Source organism: Nomascus leucogenys, chromosome 12 (assembly GCF_006542625.1).
Source record: "Nomascus leucogenys isolate Asia chromosome 12, Asia_NLE_v1, whole genome shotgun sequence".
NCBI classification, from domain to species: Eukaryota; Metazoa; Chordata; class Mammalia; order Primates; family Hylobatidae; genus Nomascus; species Nomascus leucogenys.
This window is the reverse complement of record NC_044392.1, coordinates 64,252,245-64,276,724: the sequence shown is the minus strand read 5'-3', so window position 1 is coordinate 64,276,724 and position 24,480 is coordinate 64,252,245. Positions and strand designations below refer to the sequence as shown.

The 24,480-nt window shown below is 52.0% G+C and overlaps 1 protein-coding gene across 1 annotated transcript; it reads right to left on the bottom strand.

Annotated features, from left to right (window-relative positions):
* Positions 1–1,172: 1,172 nt before the first annotated feature.
* INKA2 (inka box actin regulator 2) lies at positions 1,173–18,577 on the bottom strand. The gene is made up of 2 exons (XM_003267975.4): positions 18,345–18,577; positions 1,173–6,921 (listed from the first exon to the last, which is right to left on the bottom strand). The coding sequence occupies exons 1-2, from the start codon at positions 18,399–18,401 to the stop codon at positions 6,085–6,087; spliced, it is 894 nt and encodes a 297-aa protein (XP_003268023.1). The 5' UTR covers positions 18,402–18,577; the 3' UTR covers positions 1,173–6,084.
* Positions 18,578–24,480: the final 5,903 nt, after the last annotated feature.

Below are 24,480 nucleotides of genomic sequence, written 5' to 3'. Positions count from 1 at the left end.
AGAGGGGAAGATAAACATGCACAGAAGTAACTTACATAACAAGTACTGGCAGTGGGGGAACTAGATTCCTCAGGAAACAGCATATGCAAAGACCTAGTGGCATGGAAAGAACCCAAGCTTGGCACACTCAACCCATCACCTTGGAGGGTAAAGTGGGTGGGATCTAATTGGGCAGGACTGGGCTAGACACCAGGGAAGACAGGAAACAGGATGAAGTGACAGGAGCTCGCAGACAGATCCTGCATTCACTCCTCTGTCCTTCAGACCCTGAGCAGGAGGTGGCGGTGAGGCAGGCGGGGCTCAAGTAGAAGCACGGGAAAGGGCCCAAGTGGAACCTCGAGGTGAGGCAGGGCGAGAGCAAGAGAACCACAGGAAAACAAAACTTGATTCTTCCTTTGGATGAGGACAGCTTCCCCTGCAAACCAGCAGCCCCCAGGCAGCCTCAGATGGGCTCCTGAGCCACCCTTCCCTGGCCAGTTGAAGGAAACTGGGGTCATCACATTCAGAGTGGAGAAGACTCAAAAAGGGACAAGGCAGACAGCACAGAGCCAGGTCATGGTGGGTGGAGGCAAATTGGGAACCAGAGACGGTGGGGGTGTAGAGCTCACAGGAGCTGGTTTTTGGCAGTGTTTCTGGTATGTCCCTGTAGAGGGCCAGTCATCTTGAAGGACAAGCCCAGAGGGGCATATAGGTGAATAGGTTCTGTGAGTGGAAGCCAGGGACTGTGCGCAGCTGTGGCGTGAAGCCAGGCATAGAATTCTGCTCTTTCTCCCCAAAGATGCAAGGAAAAGGGAAAGCATACGGTGATTGTCATGGTCCCCTTGTCAAATAAGTATTGCCACAAACTGTGTTCAGGGACACACTGCTCCTCAGTGTCCTCTCTGACCAGGAACACAGAAGCACTTTCGGGGGATGGTGTGTGTGTGTGTGGTGGCGGGGACGAGGGGGACTCCAGTGGGAGAGAAGAGTGTAAGAATTGCAAGGACTTTGTTTCTGGGACATTGGCAAGGCCGACTTCATTGTGGCGCCCGTGCATGTGCATGTGTGCTCCAGAACTGGGGTATGTAGATCTAGGGCTTGGAGGGGGTGGACAGAGTGATAGGTCAGGACTCACTGAAGGGTAGAGAGCCAGGAAGTAAGTCCTCTGTCAAATTCAGAGGGAATCTGGAAGAGAGGCTTCATCATACTGTTTATTTTAGGGGTTGGGTGGAGGAGGCAAAAGGAAGGCAAGGGATATCCTAATAATTGTACTAAGGGGATGGCTGCAGTGTGAGCTTCTTACCCCTAGGCCTTTCCGGTTCAGTCACCCTTTCTCTGGCAGCACCAGCCTGAGCCCCAAGACCTCTCATGAAGGTGGGCTTCACAGATTCCTCCACCCTATCAGGAGGGAATGGATTTTAGGAGGACAGCCGCAGCACCTTTAGGCCATTAGTTTCCAGGGTGGCCGGAGGGCAGAAGGAAGAGAGCGATGTGGGGGCTATAGGGGACTCTGGCAACTAAGGCTTTACAGAGCAGAAAGAGCAGACCAGAGGCTTCTCAAAACCACTAGGACTTGGCACTTTCAACTCTTTACCCCTTGCCAAGAATTTGAGGTCCTTAAGGGTTGACTGTGAGGGGCAGCTAGGGTGTAGGGGGTGGGAATGTTTCCTAAAGCAGGTCCTTAGGCAGTGGGGTCCTCAAGCACCTGTTTTCCAGCTCAGCCTTTCTCCACCTCCACACCCCCCTCCTCCCCAGTGCATGTCATCCTTTGGGAACAGTGTAAATTTGCCAGTTAGCAAATAACAGCCCATCTGGGTGGCTAGTATACAGTGTACAAAAACGTGTCACCTATTGTCTTCTCTGACCCTTGCTACAATCCTGTGAGCTATTAAATCAATATAAATGTTTTGACAGAAGAAGAGACCAACGCTCAGAGAAAGCACTTTTTTTTAAGCACTTTTGCCTTGGGTCACATGGTTAGTGCCTCTACTAACGGGATTGGTAGTCCAGTATCTGCTGAGCTTCCGCTGTGTTCCAGGCAGTGCTTGGACCCTAGGTGCATTATGTCCTTTAAATCTCACAGCAGCCCCACATTATCACCTTTCACAGATGAGAAACACGAGGTTCAGAGAGATCAAGCAACATCCTGAAGCTTCCACAGTGACAGAGGGGGCTCTCAAATCTTAACTCCAAGTCTAGTGCTCATACCATGGGGCTGGCAGAAGTGCCTTAACTGCACTGGATGGGGAAGGCACCTGAGGTGGGTTCTGGCTGCTCTGGAGAAGGTGGGGACAAGGTGTGCTCTTGCTCTTGTCCAGGCCACGTTGGAAACGATGGTGTGACTTGGCAAAGATGGAGGAGCCTCTCCCCTACAAGGCCCTGGGGAGGAGGTGGGGATGTGGAGAGGACAGAGCAACCTTCTTTGGGGCAAGTTTGGGTTCAGAGATCACCCTGAGGGGCGGGGCACAAGGGAAGTGTCTGAGGGAGAGGGAAAAGAGAGGTCCCAAGTCTGAAAGGTTGGGAAGAGAAAGGGAGGAGGGAGACCAGGCCGGCCCCACTAGCCATGCCCAGCAGGGACTCTTTTCTGTTCCCTGGGCCACAAAGAAGCAGGTGGAACCTTCCACAGATACCTGGGCCAATCAGGTGGCCCTTGTACCTGCCAGGGAAGTGGGCCAGGGTGGGGTGGGGCTACATGTCAGGGAGGATATTAAATGAGCTTCTAGCTCATTTGCATGTCCTGATTAACCACAAAGTGCGCCCCAGAGGAAGAATTAAGCTGTCTGATTTTTCTCTGCTTACGTCCACTATCTCCTCCACATACACACTGCTTCCCTCTCCCTACACCTTCCTGTATACTTAGGCCCTAGGCATTCGCATTCACCTCTCCCCTCCACTTCAGTAAAATACAGCCTCTGTCATTGCCGTGGCAGGTGTCTGGGGGAAGGGAAAAGTCAGTCTCCATCGGACAGTCAGCATGCCATTTATGATCCACGCAGGACCAGGGATAATATGGGAGGACAGATTTTGCTCTCATTCCTCTTGATTTGGCTTTGGAACAGATATGGACAATTAGTGGGATCGTCTGAAAAGCACAAGATTGCAAGTCAGTTGGAACTGATTCAATCTCAGTTCCACTACTATGTGACCTCGGACAAGTTGCTTAACTTCTCTGAGCCTGTCCACGTAAAACAAGAGCAACTGCTTTCAGTGTAGTGAGAAGGAAATAACAGAGGTGAAGGTGCTGGCACTTGTAAATCATGTTGGCAGCAAGTGTTGCTTCCTAATTTTTTGTTCTGGCCCAAGTTGAAATAAGTTTTCAGTCCCCCAAGTCTCTTCTGACTAACCAATGGTTCAAAGTCTGCTTATTTTCCACTGCATCCATTTGAGAGCAGGAGTTGGGTCCTTTTCATTGCTCTGTTCTTAATTTCTATAACAACACCTGGTGCTGGGAGGTGTTCATAAAGTTCTGTTCAATTTATCCGAACCACTGTGACCAGTCCACGAAACAGGTGAGTTATAGGTGAATGTCCAAGAAGTACCTTGGTTTCCCATAGACTCATTCCAGACTTGGAGCTGGTGTCATCTTGAATAATATGCTAGATGGCTTCTCCACCAGCCAGCAACCCACGACTTCCTCCTCTCGTGATTCAGTAGGTGGAATCTTCACATGCAGTTTCTTTGCGCACGCACGCAGGCACACACACCGCCAACACACACACCACCACCACCACCACCTCCACCACCACCTCCACCATCTCCACCTTCAAAGGCAGTCAGAGCCAACGTTCCCTCACTCAAAACTGAATGTTAGTATTCTCTGGGAAGACACAAAGGATTTGCAATGGCTGGCTCCACCAGAGTGGGCTTGCTCGGTTGGCAAACTCCAGGTAGAGAGGTAGCAAGAAAAGGACAGGGGTTTTGGAGCCAGATAACCCAACCCTTTGTTCAAATCTCTGTCCTTTCCTTTGCTAGCAGCCTAATCTGGGCAGTTTACATCCCCCCTAATAACCTCCATAGATGTGTCTGGAGAACAATGCCTTCTAGGGTCCTTCTGAGTTTGAGAGATGTGCACACTACTTGACAGTGAGTGCTCAACAAAACCCAAAAACATGAGCGCCTTCCTCCCTCCTGTAGCTCCGCCACCAAAAATGAAACATCTTACCATTTGACCGCGTAGGATTTGAGGGTGACCCTAACCACCGCAGCTGCGCCCCCATAATCCCATCTTGAGCTCTGCCCCTGTCTCCACTCTCCCCAGGGATCCAGGAAGCAAGCAGAGGAGGCTTTTCTTACTATTTTGCCTCTCCAACTGGCTATTAATGCTTTGAGGGTGGGAAGGAATCCTGCCTCTAATTGCAGCTGTCACACCCCATCAGGCTGAGGGACAATCAGTGGGAGGCAGAGAGGGGCAGTGGGAGGGTGTGCCCTCCTGGCTTTGTCGGCCCAAAAGAAGATCCACATTGTCTTTTCCCAGCCAGTGGGTGTTCCCTGCTGGAGTGGGAGGGACAGTGGCTTCCCAGGGCGGTCCTAGGGGGTCCCTGGATCGCTAGGCAGCCCTCCTGGGCCACGTGCCCAGAGTGGCTTTAGAGAAGCCGGAGCTGAGCTGCTGCCTGGCCCTTCCCCCTCCGTCCCGGCTGCCTCTAGGTGAGGAGGGAACAGGAGGCCTGGGACTGCTGTGTCTAGTGGTGAGGAGACCATGGAATGGAGCTAGGAATTTTAAAATCAAGTGGCTATTTCTTCTGGGTTCACCTTTACCTCACTGGTGAATTGACTGTTCTCTGACCCAGGTGGGAGTTAAGTGCAGGAGACAGGGGGTTGTGGGGTATGGGGCGCTAAGAACTGGGTTTTGTTTTGTTTTGTTTTTTGTTTTTTGTTTTAGACAGAGTCTTGCTCTGTCAGCCAGGCTGGAGTGCAGTGGCACGATCTCGGCTCACTGCAACCTCCCTCTCCCGGGCTCAAGCAATTCTCCTGCCTCAGCCTCCCAAGTAGCTGGGTTTACAGGCGTATGCCACCACGCCTGGCTAATTTTTATATATTTTTTTAGTAGAGATGGGGTTTTACCATGTTGGCCAGGCTGGTCATGAACTCCTGACCTCAGGTAATCTGCCTGCCTTGGCCTCCCAAAGAGCTGGGATTACAGGTGTGAGCCACAGTGCCCGGCCTGCGCAGCGCTAAGAACTGTTGGGGAGGAGTGTTGGTAACTCCAGGGTCCAGCTTCTACTCTGCAGTCAGGCCTAGGCTGTTCTGCCTCCTGGCTGCAGTTGTTCCTGGACATGTAGCATATCTAGGCTTGTTTCCTTCTCTGGAAAATGGGATCATGCCTGTCTGCCTCGCTCACTTTCAAATGAGACCATGGAGATGAAAAGGCATTCAAACGGCCCAATGCTATGTCAACATCCTTCCTCCCCTGTGCATGGGGGAGACGCGGGAGTGTCTAGGGCTTCCCCGGCTGCTCCTTGCACACTGTACTCCTTATTCAGCTCATTTTCTCAGGGTCCAGGTATGGACTGAAACCTCAAAGGCAGGAAGGGCTGGCGGGTTGGGTTTTGCCTCACTGCTGCTCCAGTCCCAGGAGGCCTGGGGTTCAGTCCCTGTGCCTGGAGCAATGTCTTGCCAAAGAAGCTGACAGAAGGTTGGGAGAGCCATAGACAGGTCTTTATTCGGGGGCCTATCTGGGGAACCTGATGCTCCAGGGCTCTTTTCCACACAGAATGTTCAACGGAGGTCTTTGGGGGCAGTGGAGATGTCAGAGGGATTTTCTGAACTCCTCCTCTGCCCTCACCTACCATCACCTCCAGCCCCAAAGTGAGTGCGTGCATGCCAGACAGACAGACAGACAGACACACACACACACGCACGCACGCACAGCTCGCTCTCCAGCTACTCTTACCTCCTCCACCAGCCAGCCCCCAAGACAGCCTCTCCCAACCACATTCCCTTCAGTCCTGAGCCAAGAACTCTGGCTTCTCCCCGCTTTCTGGGGGAAAGGAACTTGGAGTTGGGCTTTCCAGAGCCATACCGCCCCCCCCCCCTCCTCCCTAGGGGCCCGGGTCCAGCACTGGGACCTGGCCCTTTCAGGTTCAGTCAACTTTCTGTCTCTAGCATTCAGACCCAAACAGCTGTGTTAATATCAAATCCTGAGGGTGAGGGCTCCAGGGCCTTGGGGCAGCTTGTGGGGGGATTCTCCCCTCGCCTGTGCTCTCCGGTGCCTGGGAAGGGGAAATGTCCAGAGCCCTTGGAAAGGCTCCGCTTCTTGACCTTCTGTGAGCGGCCGGTTCGGGGCTCAGGGACCATGGGTGTCACCCAGCCTGGTTTCTCCTTCAGCAGCCGGTCACGGTCAGGCCGCACACTACGCAAGAACTTCTTAAAGATGTTTGCTGTCAGGGCAAACCTGCGGCCCAGCTCCTGGGGCTGGCCTTTCTCTCCTTTGGGTTCACGTGCCCCTCCAATCTCACCCTTCTCCCCCACCTTCTCCAGTTCTGGCAAGTCTAGCCAATTGCCCACCAGGTCTGCAAAAACGTTGTCCCCTAACACCAGAGGCTGTCGATTCCGGCCCCGGGACATCAACGTGGAGGTCCAGTCATCCGGTTCCACTCGCTCTGGCCCCTGCTGAGCACAGCTTTGATGTGGCTGTGTCCTGGGCAAGGGGGCTAAATCCCTTCCACAGACACTCCTATGGGATGGAAACTTGGTGCTGCTGCCAAGAGAAGGTTGACTGGAGGGGGAACAGACTGTGGGCCTGGCAGGACCTCTGCCACCCTCCCAACAAGGGTGCTCACGCTGGGTCCTGGGACCTTCAGGGCTGCCCGGCACAGGACCCCCTCCAGAGATCTCCAGCTGTTCCAGTGCTGTCTGCACCTGGAGGAGCTTCAGTTCTTGCAGTGCACCCATCATGCAGTTCATCTGATCCTGTAAGCCATCACCCACCTCCTTCATGGACATCTGCAGGGGAGAGAGAAAGCATGGGGCCTATGAGCCACAATGGGCAGCAGTGCCTCTCCCAGACCTGAACTTAGGTCCCCCACGCAAACATACACTTCCAGGGTCATTCAGCCTGCCACCAGCCCCATCTCTCTATAGGCTAGTGCAGTGCAGATCAGTGCTGGGTAAAGGAAATAACAATGGTAGCTAACTAGCTAAGGCAGGCACTGTCCTGAGAAGGCTCCCCCCACCCCATACACACACACACACACACACACACACACACAGAGACACACACACAGACATTTCATCTCCCCAACTACCCTATGAGGTAGTGACTATTACTGTTCCCATTTAACAGGTAATTTGCCCCAGATAAGATAGTAAGAGGTGGGGCTGAGATCAGCCTGAAGTGCACAAAGCTGTAGTGGCCATCCTCATCCTTTTTTGAGTCTGAGCCCTCTTCCTCCCTGGGCCTCCCTGAAATGATGATAGTGATGATGGTGGAAAAAACAATATGAGAATCTGCTTTGTAATAGGAATTGTGCTAAGGGCTCTACGTGCTTCATCTCATTTCATCTTTATATAGACCCTACGAGGTCGCTATTTTCTCATTTTAACATGAGTAAGCTGGAAGGGGTGAAGTAACTTCTGTAACGTCACACAGCTCATAGAGCTGGGACTCAGACACGGTACTGTCCCACTCCAGATGCTGTAGTCCTAACTACCAAATGCAGGTTGAGCATCCCTACTCCAAAAATCTGAAAGTCAAAATGCTCCAAAATCCAAAGCTTTTTGAGCCACAACGTGACCAAAAGTGGAAAATTCTACCCTGACCTCATGCGACAAGCGGAAGCCAAAACACAGTCAAAATTCTTTTATGCACAAAATTATTTAAAATATTGTATAAAATTACCTTTGGGTTGTTTGTATAAGATGTATATGAAACATAAATTTCATGTTTAGACTTGGGTCCCATCCCTAAGATATCTTCTTATACATCCCTAAGATATCTTATTGTATATATACAAATATTCCAAAATCCAAAACACTTCTGGCCCTAAGCATTTCAGATAAGGAATGCCCAAACCTCCTGTACTACCTCGAGACTCGAGATGGCTGGGCAGTGGGCAGTGGAGCTAGGCACTTTTTTTGTTTTTGTTTTTGTTTTTTTTTTTTAGACAGGGTCTTGCTGTTTGCCGGGCTGGAGCACAGTGGTGGCTATTCTCAGACACAATCATAGTGGATGGCAGCCTCTAACTCCTGGCCTCAAGCAGTCCTCTGGCCTCAGCCTCCTGAGTAGCTGGGACCACAGGTGTGTGCTACCTGCACCCAGAGCTGGACTTTAAGGCTACTCTGTCCTCTACAGGACAGTGAAGAAGGGCTGAAAAGGGCATTAGTAGTTAAGGAAGAGCCCAGATTCCCCAAGAGAAAGGGTAGGCCTGGGGTTTCCTGCAATTGCTGTTCATATCTGACCGGTCAGGAGGGAGACAAGGAGGCCAGGAAACTCCTGTTTGCTGAAAACCCAGCGCTTCTCAGCCTGCCTCTCCCTCCCAAACACCTGTCCTCTCTCAGCTGTTCTCAGACTTGGCTTCAACACTCTTCCTGCCTTCTCAGCCCAGTTGGCTCTGCTGCCCTGGCCAAGCCAGAGTGGGATGCTGGGGGCCAATTCTCCCAGCCCCTTTGTGGGTGTCTAAGGCCTGAGTCCCGGCTGCCAGCTGGAAGGGGCTGAGAGATTGACTTGGGTGAGGGCCGAATTTGGAGGCTGCAGTGGGAAGGGGGTGGGGGTTGTGTCTGATAACATTCACAAGGTTCCCAGTTCCTGGGCCCAAGCTGCCTTGGTCCTGCCAGCTCCCTCCCCAGCTCCTGATCAAGTTACCAACAGAAAACCTCATATGCAGGGACCATCTGTTTCTTAAGCCCTCCAGAGACCCGCGGGATCATCTTACCTCCCAGGCTTGTCTTAATGCACAGGGCTAAACCCAGAAGGTGGAGGGATCGGAAGGGCAGGCACAGAGGCTCTGCAGGGCTGGGCTGCAGCTGACCCTCTCAGGCTTCTGGGTCAAATCCTCCCCTGCCAACCCTGGCCCTGGGGGGGATGGGAGATGCCCGCCAGGCTCTCAATGAGCCAGCAGAAGCAGCACTAAAGGACACTGGAGGACTGACTGCCCTTGAGGGCAAGGAGGCCTTTGCTGGGGCGTGGAGATCGCCCAAGCTCTGTGCACTTTCCCCAAGACAGGCAAGAAGAAATGGTCGTTCCAGGCCCTGACAGCCCTGGGATTTGCCAGAGTTTTCACCAGTTGAATGGCGGGCGTGGCAGGAGCAGCAAGAGACACGGAGCCTGTGGGACAGATGCACATGTTGTTGACAGCCCCTCTCTCTGGCCTCTTTGCTTCTACTCTACTGACCCCTTCCTTTTGGAAGCACTCAGCTACAGCTGCTAAGACCTAGAGCAGAGTCAGAGGAGACTCTAAGCCCCAGACCAAACTCAGTGCCTCCCTTGCAAACTGCTTCTCCCTCAGACTTCCCTATTCTCCCCCTTCCTCCAATGCCACTTTCCTTGTCTTCCCTACCTAGAGCCTCAGTCATTTTTGGCTTCTCCATTCAACTACCCCTGCTCCTGCCCCACTTACTCATGTTGGATTTTTCCTCCCATAAATGTCGCGTATCTTTCCTTCCATCCTCAGAAATGCTGCAGAAGCCTCCTAGACGGCTTCCGAACTGCCAGACACGTGAGCACTTGATCAGTCTTCCCAGCACACACCTCCTGTCATCTCCATGGCTCTCCAATGCCCAGACTCAAATCCAAACTATTTGGTCCTGCAGTCAAGATCCTCCAGGACAGAATTCCAACTTTCAGTTCCAGGAATATCCCTACTCCCTGAGATGTAGCCCCCATGCTCCTGTTAGAAATCTTCTGTGATATTTAATATGCTCTTCCCTGTAGTCCTGCCACTTATGCACTCATCTCATGTCCTCTATGCATTTAAATGCTCAGTCCCTTGGGAAATATGTATTGAGTATCTACTCCTTGAGGACAGGGGCTGAGATCTATACATCAGTATGTCACCCCAGAACCTCGCTAGCACCTGGCACTTGCTACATACCCATAAAACACATATTGAATACCACTGACCACCCCAGACCACCCTCCAGGCTGCTTGCTACCCTCAGACAGTAACTCACTACACAGGGAGAAAGAGGCAGGGCTGCTTCCCAAGGTTTCGTTTCACCCAGAGGCAAGGAGTCCAAACTGGCAGGCTTCCTTCCAGAAGGCTAAACCCAGCCCAGGTTGGAGGTAGAGGGAGGAATGAAATGACCCCATTCAATCTCTTCCAGTGTGGAAAAATCCAGAAGAAATAATGCTGACATTTTGCACAGTTTTCCAGTGAGAATGAATGTGTGGGTATGCATGAATTCAAGCTGCCCATAAAACAGAGGCCCTGTGTAAGTAGGCAAGTGCTGAAACTGCACCCATCTGCAAAATAATATTCTGCATTGGTTAAGAACTTGGGTTCTAAAGACAATGGAACAAAGTTCAAATCTCAGCTCTGCCATTAGCAGCTATGTGACCTGGGCAAGTTACTTACATTCTGTTTTTCAATTTCTCCATGCTTTTTTTTTTTTTTGAGACAGAGTCTCGCTCTGTTGCCCAGGCTGGAGTATAATGGCATGATCTCGGCTCACCACAACCTCCGCCTCCTGGGTTCAAGCAATCCTCCCACCTCAGCCTCCCAAGTAGCTGGGACTACAGGCACAGGCCAGCATGCCCAGTTAACTTTTTTGTATTTTTTGTAGAGACGGGGTTTCACCATGTTGCCTAGGCTGGTCTCGAACTCCTGGACTCAAGCCATCCTCCCACATCAGCCTCCCAAAGTGCTCGGCTAACAGGCATAAGCTGCCGCGCCCAGCCAAATTTCTCCACTCTTTAAAATGTGAATAACAGTTCCTGCCTCATACAGCTATTGTGCAGATTAGGTGAGGTAACGTGTATCTCTGCATGAAACCAAGAAAGCATTAGGTGAATTTAAGACTTCCCATGTACTTTCACAACATTTCTTCCCTGGTGAAACTCAGCACATCGTAATGACAGGATTCCATTCCTTATTTCTGATCTAATCAAGGAGAAGCACAAGGAGAAGTTCCTGTTTTTTCCCTCCTCACTCCTGCCCCGTGCAGGGGATGGGGAGGGAAGGAAGGGAAGTCTTGGCACCCTCCTGCCCACTCCCAGCCACGCTCAGTCAGCCCAGCCACATCCAGGGTGCCGACACTGAAGGGCGAGAAGGCAGCTGGGAGAGGGATGAGAAGCGAAGGAGGAGTTGTGGGAACCTGGGAGGGCCAGGGCAGTGGTGGGCAGGAGTGTTAGCTGGTTCTTGACTAAGAGAGGAGCCAGCAAAACAGCCTTTCCAGACTGACCCCAGGGGATGCCATCACCCAAGGAGGAAGAGTTGGAGGCCGAGCTTGGGATATGCCTTCTTCCAGAGCTTGGGATCCTCTCAGGTCCCCGGGATTCCCTTGCCTCAGGACCAAAAGGGGAAAAAAGGGGGGCAGTGAGGGAGGTAGAGGAAAGGAGAGGGGCCAGCTCAGATAGACAAAATCCCGAGCAGACATGAGTAGCTCTAAACCCATCTCCAGGCTGCAGGGTGCGGAGTTCCTCCGGAGCCTCTTACTGTCTTGGAGCCTCAGGTTCTTCCTCAGAACAGGCACCAAATCATACCCAACTTGCTCTCAGAGGTCAGCTGAGAGAATTCACAAGAAGGTCGACCTGGTCCTGATTAGTCTGAGCAAGAGCCACCTCCTTTCGACCCACCCCTAGTCTCTCTCTCTCTCTCACACACACACACACACACATACACACACACAGAACTAACCTGCTCCACCATCAAAGGTAAAACCCTTAATAACCATATTCCAATGAAGATTGTGGGAATCCCTTCTGTGAAAAGCCAGGAAAGGTCTTCTCACCCGCTCGTTGCCTCCACACCACCCCACAGTCCCTCTCCCACCCTCAGCGTCTCTGGAAGTCTGCATGTCAAACTTCAGTCTCTGTGGCTGCAGTTTAAACCAGCCCCTGAGTTCCTCACTGTATTAGAGCTGTAGTGCCACAGGCGCCCTCCTGGTGTTTGTGAAGGGCCCCACACTCATCTGGAGACCTGACTTACTCGGCCACATGACATTGGGCAAAATCGCCCACCTTTTGTGCCCGAGGTTCTCAATCTCAGATAACAACTCCTGGTGTCAGCACTAGCCGTTTCCTCTGCACGGCCTGATCCCCACGGCTAAACTCTGAGGAGCTGGCCAGGTAGGTGGAGTTATCCCCATGTAATGGATTAGGTAACCAGGGGCTGGGAGGTCCATCTTCTCCCTCAGTGTTTCCCAGCATTCCTCCCCAGACCTCCTTCATGATTTTCACCATGTCTACATAGGACCTCGTCTCCATGAACACATCTCCTATCTGTTTATGTAAATAGTGTACTTATGAGGGAACTTGTGTGAAGTGTTTACACTTGCCATAGACAGATGGCACCTATCAACACACATCTCAAACTGAAAGCTTTCCTGGAGTATTGCCTCCATCATCCTGAGCACCACCAGTGGTCCCTGGGGTCCTGAGGCTTATTAGTGAGAGGGCTGGGACCCCAAGGCTGGCTTTCATACTCCAGGCCAACGAGCTTTCCATGTCATCATAACCCCTGACCTCTTAGCCTCCTGGGATTGTTGTGAGAAGAAACCAGGGCAGCCAGCAGGAAGTGCAAAGGGCAGTTACCACCAGATGTGGAGGAAGAACGTGAAGTCATCCTTTTGAGGGACTCCGAGGCCTCCCTTTCACTGAGTCATCTGAAGAGGGAAGAGGAACTGCCTGCCTGGGGCTGGAGGGGAAGATGCGGTCGGGAACCAGACCCCACCATCCTGGACTTCCAGCCCTGAGCCCCACAGAGGTTGTGTGGGGTCAGCTGGCCATGGACAGCACCCTACCCCTGGGCCCTCTTGGGGCCCTTTGTGGTAAGGGAGGAGCAGGGATGGGAAAATGTGATGCTAGCATCCTCGGCTCCCTTCCCAATCCCTCCCCTGGGCCCCGACTGATCCTGCAGCTGTGCCCTCCTTCCATCCATCTCACGCCCTCTCCCAGCTCAGCCAGAATCCTTTGATACAGGCTCCAGCTTTGCCCATGAGCCTGGCTGTGTGCCCTGCCTCACTTCCCCCACTCCATTACTCACAAGATCCCTACAAAGTTCCTTTCAGCCCCTGGGGAAGCTAGGAGGAGGCTGAGGGCCGGAAATGGGAAAAGCCCCGCTTTTGCCAAGTGGCCCATTCTCCAGCTCAGTGAATAGGGACCTTCACAGCCCCTCACACTTGGCTGGAACTCTCAACAGGAAGGTAAAGTGGAAACTGTGCCAAGAGCTGTAGGAGGGAGGAGGGTAAAGAAAGGAGGAAGTGAGGGCTGTGAAATGGATGGGCCCACTTTCCCAACGGAACCATCTATGGGGGTCACATGCTTAGGCAAGGGGCAGACAGATGGAGAGGGGATTCCAATGCTGCCTCTTCTCGGAGATTGCCTCTTAGTCTACGCAAGCCCTCTTCCCTCTGACCACCTTTAACTTCTCTCCGTTGCAGTCAATCAACTTCCTCGAACATCCAAGGGACCTCAAGAAGTTACCTTCTTTTTTTTCCTTTCTGGTTCAGGCCTTCAGTGTCTCTTGCCTGACTCTTGTAGTAACCTTCTAACTCATCCTCCTGCCTCAATTTCCTCCCTCCCTCCACCTCCACCTCTACCCCATATCACCTTCTGGATCCCAGGGCTGCTCTCCAATGCATACAGAAAAGGCCAGACTCTTTAGTATGATATCCAGAGTGTGTCTACGACAGCTCTTTCAGCACTGTTGCCCACTCTTTCTCTGCATTTTACCCTATGCTCTAGGCAAACTCCAGCTGGTCTTCAGACATCCCCACCACTTCAGCTTCTGTACGTTTTGCTCATGTTGTTTCACTATCTGCCTGGATTGCTCTTCTGCTGTGCGTGTCCCTATTTATCCCTCAAAGTCTAGTTCAAATGCTACCTCTTCTACGACATGAAACTTTCTCCAATCTCCCAGCTGGAGTTTACTTCCCTCTCTCAGACCACTGAACCCGTGCTTGTTATCTAGCACAACTCCTCTATTTCTGCCCCAGAGGTCTGCATACATGTACTGGTTGAGAACATAAGCTCTGCAATCAGACTGATGGGTTTTGAATCCTGGCTCCTCCACTTACCAGCTCTATGACTTTGGCCAAGTGACTTAACCTTCCCATGTCTTTATTGACTCATTCATAAAATGAGAAGAATGAAAGTACAACTTCTTAGTGTTGTTTTGGCAATTAAATGACATCATAAATTATATGTCCGGCATATCAATGTTAACATCAATTAATATCATTATTATATCTTCTATTAAACTGTGTATTCCCTGAAGACAGGATCTGTGTCTGTTTGTAACAACAGTGCCAGTGCCCAGTAAATGCCCTAAACACAGCATGAACTCAATAACATGTTCTATGTACGAATGACTGTTATGCATAACAGTCTGATCAAACCATCATCAACAGTTTACCAAGTGCCTACGAGGCGACACATCTGACACTGTGCTATGTGTGAAAGACAAACAGTTGGTAAGGCACTTATATTGTCATTTAATCTTCATAGTAGCCATATAGAGTAGGTATTTTAAAACCCCCATTTTAGAGATGAGAAAACCAAGGCACAATGAGGTTAAGTAGTATGTTAAGGTCATACAGAGCCAGGATTTGAAATGAAGTTGGCCTGATCCCAAATCTTATACTCTGCATTCTTCCCATTGACCACTTTGCCTAATTAGTCACATAGTCATCTTTCCCCAGCGTTAAACATCAAGGAAGAGGCATTATGAGATCCTTTGCAAAAGTCTTTTCTGCCTCAGGAAATTTGCCTTTTTGCCCCAAGATCTGAAGGCTGTTCCTACTGTATCTTCTCCAGATCTCCTATTTTTCTTCTCCTTATTTTGCCTTTAGACCCTGGTCCTTACCCATTTGCCAGGACCCCCTGAACTTGTGGCCACTAAAAGCTAGAGAACTGCTTCCCCATGCCTCAGCTAGGACAGACATTCCCAGAGATGGCCTCCTGCAACCTCTCCCTCCTCCAGGAAGCCTTCCCGGCCTGGCTGTACTTCATGAGCTCTGATCACTCAGCCTTTACGCATTCTATTTGTTCTACACTGATCTGAACTCACGAGGGATGCCCTGTGAGCATCGTACATCTGCCTCCTCTGTGTGCCTGTGTCTACCCCACTTATTGGCAGCCCACAAGGGAGCTGTGTGTACGGAACAGCTGGTCCCAAGGCCTGTGTTCAGGCAGGGCCCCTCTTTGGTGGCTGGAGGGAGAAAAGAGATGTGTTCCCTGCTGAGCTGTTGCAGCCCCAACCTCTCATTCTAATGAAGAAGTGTGTCAGCTGCTGCTACTTCTCCTGCCACATTTCATCCTTGAAACCCGATCCCCTTCCCTTTCCAGGCAGAAGGAAAGGGCCAGCTCTCTACTTATCAACTAATTGAGTCAGGATCCCCAAACCCTCAGCCTTCTCCCAGCGCTCACCTGTTACAATGAAATTTTCTCCTTCAGGGAATTGGGAAGTTCCACTACTTTGGTTTTCAGAAACACACTCTTCTTGCTTAGATTTTCTGGGCCAAGGACAGGGGTAGGATGCAGGAGGGGAGCATAAAACACCCTTGACAAAGATAATTTCACAACCTGTTAATGTTTTGTTTCCCAGCAGGTTTATCCCACAGTGTCTGCAGAATGTGTGATTCTTGAAAGAAATTTACTGAAATAAATGAATATAGAACTTGACCAGTATTACAGGAGGCCATGCCTGTGTAAACATGAACTAAAGGCAGAGCCAGGCAACAATGTCTTCCCGGGTGGCAAGGGAGATCCTGCCTGGGATGAGCCATCTGCAGTGCAAAAGCTCCCTAGCTCATGACAGAAACCAACTGTATTCCTTTCCCACCCCATTGCAGACCTAGGGTATTAAGTCAACACCCTTCTATCCCAGCCACAAGCAAGCTGCATTGAATTCAATCCCTACTGTCCCTGGGCAAGGCAGCCAAAGGGCTAACCCTGGACTAACTCAGCTCTGCTTTCCCCTTTGCTACTGTTGGGGATACTAAGGCACTGAGATTTGGCCCAGCTGCCTAAGCACTGAACTGAGGTGTCAGGGAGTGAGTGACATTCTACTAGCTCTGTCTGTCCTTCTGCTCTGTCTCGTCTCTGAGCAGGCTGGCATTGGGGAGGGGGGCGGAGCACCATGGGGGGTAGTGCAGAGCTCTCCCATCTGAGTGTCATTCTGGGATCCAGGCCAGGCATTCGGCTTCCTCTCCAAGAGAGTCAAAGGCTGAAGCTGCTCAGACAAAGGGCCAAATGAAAGCTAATGGGGCGCTCAGTGACTTCAGCCTCTCCCTTTCCTCCTCCCAGGCATTGGGGGCTCAAGTCCTTGGCAAGAGAGGGTGCAAATCAAGATGTGAAGCCCAGCTCAGTGCAGATTCCCATTTGCCTTTTTTATTCTCCTGGCACCCGTAGTCTCTGTCTTCCTCCCCTCACCACCTCCCACCTAGACTGCTATAAAAATTGCAAATCAGTAGGATTTAAAAATTCGAGCCCATGCCAGGAACACCCACAAACCCTCCATTAAGGCAGATCCTGAGGTGGGTGGTGTAGTCCCCAATTTGAAGCACAAAAAGGAGGATTCTATTAGATTCTTTTCTCTGCATGGGTGTTGGACCTCAGACATTATCTGTGATGACCTTGAGCTTTCTGTCTGGTACTGCACACATAAATGGAAAAAAATGAGAACTGTGTACGTGTGGGCTGGGACCAGCCATCCCAATCTGGCATGAGAAGCATGTGCAAACGACTATGGGAAGGGGCATGGCGTAAGTTCAGAAGAAAAGCAATGAATACTCCTGTCTCTCAAGAAGTATCTCTCTGAGTCACTGACTTTTGCATCTGAGCGTCACCACAGAAAGGGCTCCAGGAGGGAGGACTAGAAAGAGAAATGATGGTTGATGTGAGCAGGCCAACCCTGGAGTAGGACTGACAGGAAGAGTGGCAGGGTTACTTGGTCAGGAAGCATCAGTGAGAACACCTGCAGTTTCAAACTCTGCCCCCTACCCCCAGAGCTGGCCCCTAACACACTGCCAAGTTCCTTCCCAAGCAGGAAGAGTGTAGCCTTTGCAGGCAGCAGTGGGAAACGCTGTCACAGAATCCGGAGAGCCATAAGCTGGCCCTTTCTAGATCCAGGTCTGCTGTTGTGTGGCCTGGGTGCCCCTGGCTCTGTAAAGTAAGAAGAAAGAGGAGAGCCGAAAAGTGAGACTGAGAAGAGTCGACTCCAAGAGAGACAAACTAAAAGAGACAAAAAGAGAGGAGGGCAAAGACACAACAGAGCCTAGTGGAACGAGAGATGGGCAAAGCAGAGATGGGGCTGTATGTGCATAACATTTGCCTGAATTCCGGTGGGTGAAGGAATAAGAAAGGTGGCAGGTGGCGTGGGGGCGGGGGCAGTAGTATATGAAGCCAGTGAGAATCAACGTGGCTCTCCCTAACATAGCTTTAGCGGACACCACTCCCCCGACTTCGGTGATTTCCACCCCCCTCCCCAGACTGAGCTACCTCTCCTCCTCCCTGTACCCCGGGGCCTCCGAACGCTCCCTGCGCACTCCCCAAGCCCAGACCTGACATCTAGCTGGGCCTCGGCAGCTCCCGCTCGCGATTTGCCAGGCAGAGCCCCTCCTCCAGCGCAGGGCCCTCCCCCGCCTTTCCAGCTGCCAGCCCCCTCCCGGCTGGCAGACAAGCCCAGGCAGACAGCCGGCCAAGCCTGCCCCCGCAGCCGCGCCAGCTCTGCCAAGCCCGGCAGAGCTGGGGGCCCAGGGTGGTACCGGCTCCCCTCGAGCGAGCAGTCCTGCTGACCTCGTGCCCGGGCAGGGATCAGGCCCCAGCACCCTCCTTCTCCCCGCGCTCCAGGCCGCCCCGCGCAGCCCCGCACCCAGGCGCCCGCGTCCCGCTCCCCCGGCCTTCGCTCCCGCGCTTTCCGCGTCGGCGGCGAGGAGGCCCCCACTACGTCCGTGTGCCTGGCCGTCTCTGGGCGCGCCCTATCTTCTCTCTGGGGTTCTCTGTGTCACATTTCAGCCTGGCTGGCTTGCTCTCTCTTTCTCTCTGTCACTTGTTCTTGTCTCATCACAAATCTTTGCTCAAAGTTTCTTCGTGGCCCCCTTTCCTGAGGACAAGCCCTGCCCTCTGCCTGCGGGCCCCGGTCCTCTCCTGTCTTCCCTGGCCCTCCTCCGCCCTGCTTACGTCCCGGCTCCCCGGGGGCCGGGGCGGGGACCAGGTGCCCGTCGGGGCGGAGCAGCCCTCCCTGCCCCGGCGCCAGCTTCGCTCTTACCAGCTCCTGTTTGAGGCGACGGAGATAGCAGTCCATTTCCCTGCTCTCCATCGTCATGCGCCCATTTGTCGGGTTCGGTTCAAACAGAGAGTGCCTGGGTGGGACCCCGGCCCCACTGGAAACTGCGCTCCGGGCCGGCTCCCCGCCCCTGCGCCCGTAGCGCTCGCAGCGCGGAGCTGAGCCTGCGCTACGAGCCTGGGACTTAGAGCCGCTTCCCCCGCAGCTAGCCGCGCGCGGTCGGTGCTGGGGGCGGAGGGAAAAGTGGGACAGCCAATGAGAATTCAGGGGGGCTGTCTTCAGCCAATAGGCAGGGCGACCGGGGGGCCGGGCTGGGCGGCCGAGGCGGACCCTACCGCAGTGTTTGCACAGGACCGGGGAGCAGCCACTGGGGCTGGCGGGGACACACCTGGTCCCGGCCAGCGCGGCGGAGGGCATCGTGACTCCAGGCCGTACCGCGGCCCCCAACGAAGCACGTGACCCTCGTGTGGTCATAAAGGGAAAGCACAGCTTTACGGGGAGGGACCGGGTAGCGGTCTCAGTAACAGGCAGAGTGCCATAGTGTCAGTCCCTTTTCCCAAACTCCGATCAGGAAGGAAACACCCCCACCCACTCCGTTCCCATCCCCAGAAGTCCCTCAGAAGCTCTTTTCTCCCAGAAGACGACCCTGGGAAGGTGGCTCCCGCCTCACTCCTAGAGTGAAATCCTCGCAGCTCTGCCCTCGCGGGCGGAGCCGAGACGCCGCCGCTTGTCTGGTTCACGCCTGTCACACAAAGCCGCCGAGGGTCGGCTGCGCCCCTGGCAAGGCTGTAGGGCTGGGGATATTGAGTATGACAGGCGAGGTCCCTGCTTTCAAGAGCTTACATGGGGGAGAAGGGGAGGCGAGATAAACAGGTAAACATACACACACACACACACACACACACACACACACACACACACACACGGTAAGCACGGTAATTTCAGACAACGATTTTTATGAAAACATGAAACGGGGTAAGGGGGTGGGGCTGCTTTCCCTGGGGCCTTCAGTGGGGTGGGCAGGGAACAAGCCTTTCTCTCCCCAGGGCTCGGCGTCAGTCAACTTAGCTGACGCTCTGGCCTTTGGCGAAGCGCTCTAAGGCCGGGATGCTCCGATGTTATTCAAAAAGAGCCGTGCGAGCGCCAGCCAGGCCCTGGAGGATGGAGTTGCAGCCAATGGGCTCGATAGGCCGATGGGCTCCGCAGACGGGTGGGGGGAGCTCCTCCCAGCCCAGCCCTGGACGCCGGGCTCCGCGCCCGCCAGCGCTGCTCCCTCCCAGCGCGGAGACGCCGCGCCCGGCCGGGCCAGCCGGGGACGGTGGCGGAGAGCACGGAGAGTAATTAGGCAATTAGCGACGTGTTGTTAAAAGGTAATTAACGGGGAAAAGTTTGCCCCAGGCAGGATTTGAGGTCTCTGAGTGGGACAACTGTAAGAACAGAGAAGGCACGAACGGTGCCGGCGCCGCGATCCGTCCGTCCGTGGCAGCCAAAAGTGCCAGATATGCTAACTATTGAAAGATGCGCGGGTAGCTCACGCCTGTAATCCCAGCACTTTGAGAGGCCGAGGCGGGTGGATCACTTGAGGTCAGGAGTTCGAGACCAGCCTGACCAACATGGTGAAACCCCGTCTCCACTAAAAATACAAAATTAACTGGGCGTGGTGGCCTATGCCTGTAATCCCAGCTACTCGGCAGGCTGAGGCAGGAGAATCGCGTGAAAGCGGGAAGCGGAGGTTGCAGTGAGCCGAGATTGGGCCATTGCACTCTAGCCTGGGCAACAAGAGAGAAACTCCGTCTAAAAAAAAAAAAAAAAAAAAAAAGATGGGGGAGAGGAGGAGGAGAGAGATAGATACAGAGAGAAACAGAGACATGGCGCGGGGAGGGAGGAGGGACAGAGATGGAGGGGAAGAGAGAGAGGGTGAGAGAGAGAAACAGAGAGAATTAATCTTTAGAAGACTTTGCAGAGTCCAGTTGAATGGCCTCCAGTTAACAACCCCAGGTCCTCAATTATACAATAGCCCTTGCCCACACCTTTCAGCCTAGCCCCAAGTGTCCCTTTGGGCGAAGCTGGGGCAGCTATAGCCAATGGATAGAGAAAAGAAAAAAGAGGCACAATATGGGCTGAACTTGGTTGGTGACCGTTGGCCAAGCCCAGGCAACTCTGGTCCTACCAGTCTGAGCAGCATTGGCCCTCCTGCCTTTTCTGCAGCTGTGGGCAGAAATTCTCCAAGAGATCCCTTTCTATGGGACCCACCACATGTTCAGAGTGAGAGCTGCCCCCAAGGGCACAGCTGTGGTTTTCAGTCCAGCTGAAGAAGTTCTGTAGTTGAATGCTATGGGACTGGGATAGAAAGGACCCAGCATTGACATATAGTCCACAGAGGGGGCCTTCAATGGGGAGAAACACCACAAAACGGTTCCCCAACTTGAAGGGCCTTGCTTTGCTCCATCTCCAGTCTCCAGCACAGTAGTCAGATGTAAGAAACTCTGAGTAAACGTTTGTGGATCTGTGGCTGAAATAGTGTTTTTGTTTTGTTTTTGTTTTTGTTTTTTGAGATAGCCTCACTCCTAGGCTCGAGTGCAGTGGTGTGATCTTGGCTCACTGCAACCTCTGCCTCCCAGGTTCAAGCGATTTTCGTGCCTCAGCCTCCTGAGTAGCTGGGATTATAGGCGCGTGCCATCACGCCTGGCTAATTTTTGTATTTTTAGTAGAGACGGGGTTTCACCATGTTGGGCAGGCTGGTCTCAAACTCCTGAACTCAGGTGATCCGCCTGCCTCAGCCTCCCAAAGTGCTGGGATTACAGGCATGAGCCACCGTGCCCGGCCTGGTGAAATAGTCTTTAGGGTCAAGCTTAAGCCCCAGTTTTCTCCTTCTCTGAGACTTCATGGGCTGGAATCCACTTGGAAGTTGGGAGGCTAAGGTTGAAAATCCAAAAGAAGTGGGCTGATCTCTTGGCAAGAACCTAGGACTGGGTGGTTAGGTCTTCTGTGCTGCTGACAACAGAGTATGACTTTGCACAAATGCTTTCCTTTTACTGGGCATCAGTTTCCCCTGCTTATGGGTTTAAACCTTTGCGAGTCTAACACTTTATAACACTTTATACTCCTTACAAAACTCTCTTCTGGGCTGGGCGCAGTGACTCATGCCTGTAATCCCAGGACTTTGGGAGGCCGAGGTGGGCAGATCACGAGGTCAGGAGTTTGAGACCAGCCTGGCTAATATGGTGAAACCCCGTCTCTACTAAAAATACACAAATTAGCCTGGTGTGGTGGCAGGCGTCTGTAATCCCAGCTACTCAAGAGGCTGAGGCAGGAGAATCGCCTGAACCTGGGAGGCGGAGGTTTCAGTGAGCCGAAATTGCGCCACTGCACTCTAGCCTGGGCGACAAAGCGAGACTCTGTCTCAAAAAAACAACTCTCTTCTGAAAACTAACTGTGAAGTAGTCAGGAGCAGGGGAATGTTTACCCCATCTTACAGATGAAGAATGTATTGTTAGCAAAGCCAGCTCACATTCCATCCATTTTCAGGTAGAGAGAGATAGCAAGAAAACAAATTGATAATCATAATACCAGTGCAGAGCTCAAAAGAGAAGTTTTAGACAAGTCTGAGGTGGTATCACTGTGTGGTTCCCACAAGACTTTGGAGGACAATTACTGTCTAACTCTGAAGTCCTTTCATGGTGCTGGGCTATTGCAACTTACCTATTCCCTTGCTTCTGAGAAGGCCAACGTTACCCCAGGAGTGTGTGTGTGTTGGCGGGGGGTCTCTCTCTGGCCTTGTTTCTGAAGAGGTAACTCTCATCTGGGCAGAGCAGGCAGGTGGCAAAAGTAGGAAAAATAGCTGCCTTCTGCTTTTTCTTTTTAAAAAAGGGTTTAAGTGATAGAGAATAAAGCCTGTTGCCATGGTTATATAAACATGGATAAATATTTCTGGGCTGAGGATGGGGGCTGGGGGACATGATTCATTTTTGCTGAAGAGGAATCAGATGGCTCAGCCTCCTCCCTTCCACCCACCCCCCTCTGAAACTCAGCCTGGAGGAAGGATGAGGTTATCTCATTCGAAAATAAATAATAAAGAAATCAAAGATCTTGAGATTGGTTGTGAACATACCTTCTTAACGCTGTTCAGAGCTGGGGTGGAACCCTCAGAAGGTACGTAGCCATTTGCCCTCCAGTGGTCGGTACTTTACCTGACAGAAAGGGTGCAGCTCCTGGAAACTGTGTCCAGTGCTGTCAACTCTTGGGACTTGTCTGCCTAACCTAGCTAGGGAGGGTGGCCCCCTTTGTCCCACTGCCAGAGCCTGAAGCTCCTGGCACCTGTGAATGCACTCAAATGAAGAGGCAGAACCAGTTGTGTCCCAAGGGAGCTCAGATCCTACATTAAATAGTGGAAACACCACCATTCTCCTGGCTCCAGATCCTATGGCACCCACCTGGAGGTCCCTATCCACCAGGTCCTAGCCAGCTCTGGAAGACATACCCGAGTGAGGCAGTGTCCAGCTTCTCACCTCCACTGGAAACAGGAGAGCTGGACAGCACATCCTGGTGCAAGGAGAGAGATATGTGGTCACATACCAGTCTGGAAACCTCATCATAACATCACCCTTCCAAGGGCAGGGACCCTATCCCCAGTGCCCTCATTCCTTGCCCCCAATTGTGGCTGCCAACAACTATTATCCCAATCCCATCACCCACCACAGGCTGCCTGATCATCAACAGGAAAGGCTGACCCTAGAGATAAACACATGCTGTTGGAATGTGTTCAGATATCACTGCGGAACTGTTTCTCTCTAGGGAGAGGACCTTGCCTGACAGGCTGGCCCAGAGGTGCTGAGCAGAGACTGTATACGTGTCTGTGTGGGAACACATTGGGATGGTAGGGGAGGAACTGGACTGAGGCCCAGCTATTCTTGAAAGAATCCAACTCCTAGCTTTCATGACATCTTCCTTTGTCCACCTTAGACAGAGGACTGGCCTCCTCTGACCCTTATAATTCCAATACCAGGAGGGACAGCTGAGAGGATGAAGCGGCCTGTGTGTCGGGGAACTCTCTCAGTTCCAAAAGAACTAATCACTTTGGGTTTTAATTAAAAATAAAAAAACCCTTTGGAATGGGTGGAGGAATCAAAGACTGTAGTCATAAAAAGCTCCATGAACTTTGGGTGTCTTCAAACAAAGGTTGTCATTCTCTTACAGATGGAGCGACTCAACCCAAAAAGGTTGGTCTGTATGGTGACGGAATGTGGTCTCCCAGTTTTCAGCACAGCACTCATTCAGCTATTCTACTCTTCAGAAAGCAGGAGGGATGTGCCCTAAAGTGGATTATTGAAACGATGAAAGCCACTGAAGAAGTGAGTTCTGATGTTCCACATCCACAGAATTGCCATCACTCTTTTTTTTTTTTTGAGACAGAGTCCCGCTCCGTCGCCCAGGCTGGAGTAAGTGGCATGATCTCGGCTCACTGCAACCTCCACCTCCTGGGTTCAAGTGATTCTCCTGCCTCAGCCTCCTGAGTAGCTGGGACTACACGTGTGCGGACTACAGGTGTGTGCCACTATGCCCAGCTAATTTTTGTATTTTTAGTAGAGACGGGGTTTCACCATATTGGCCAGACTGGTCTCAAACTCCTGACCTCGTGGTCTGCCTGCCTCATACTTTTACCCATAGTGCTAACTTAGACCACCACTCTCACAACCTTTACTTCTTTATAAAGTCACTGGGCTTCAAGATCAGGCTATCAGTTATAGAGTTGCTGAAACATTTTAGAGAGGGACTGAAGGAAAGTGATGGAAGAAGAAATAGCAATATGGTATTCTGAGTAAACTTCATGTATGAATGGCTCCCAGGCGATCTCATCTGAACAGTTTTCAAGTGCAAAATTAGATTTGTCCAAATAATGAACAGGTAGTCTGTGGGCTGATACTCACTTCTATATGGAATAATTTGGAGCTATGGGCTTGGTGCTTATGGTGCCTAAGCAAAGATCTCATTGCTACTTGGGAAGCAAGTATTTCCATTTTGCAAACATTTACTGGAAAGGCAAGCAAATATATATATATATATATATATACACACACACATATATACACAGATATATATATACACACATATATACACA

Bases quoted from the DNA above. Each gene is read 5' to 3' on its own strand.
- INKA2 (XM_003267975.4), bottom strand. From the start codon at position 18,401: ATGACGATGGAGAGCAGGGAAATGGACTGCTATCTCCGTCGCCTCAAA. The intron at 6,922-18,344 runs GTAAGAGCGAAG...TCTCCCCTGCAG, and splicing joins GTCGCCTCAAACAGGAGCTG to ATGTCCATGAAGGAGGTGGG.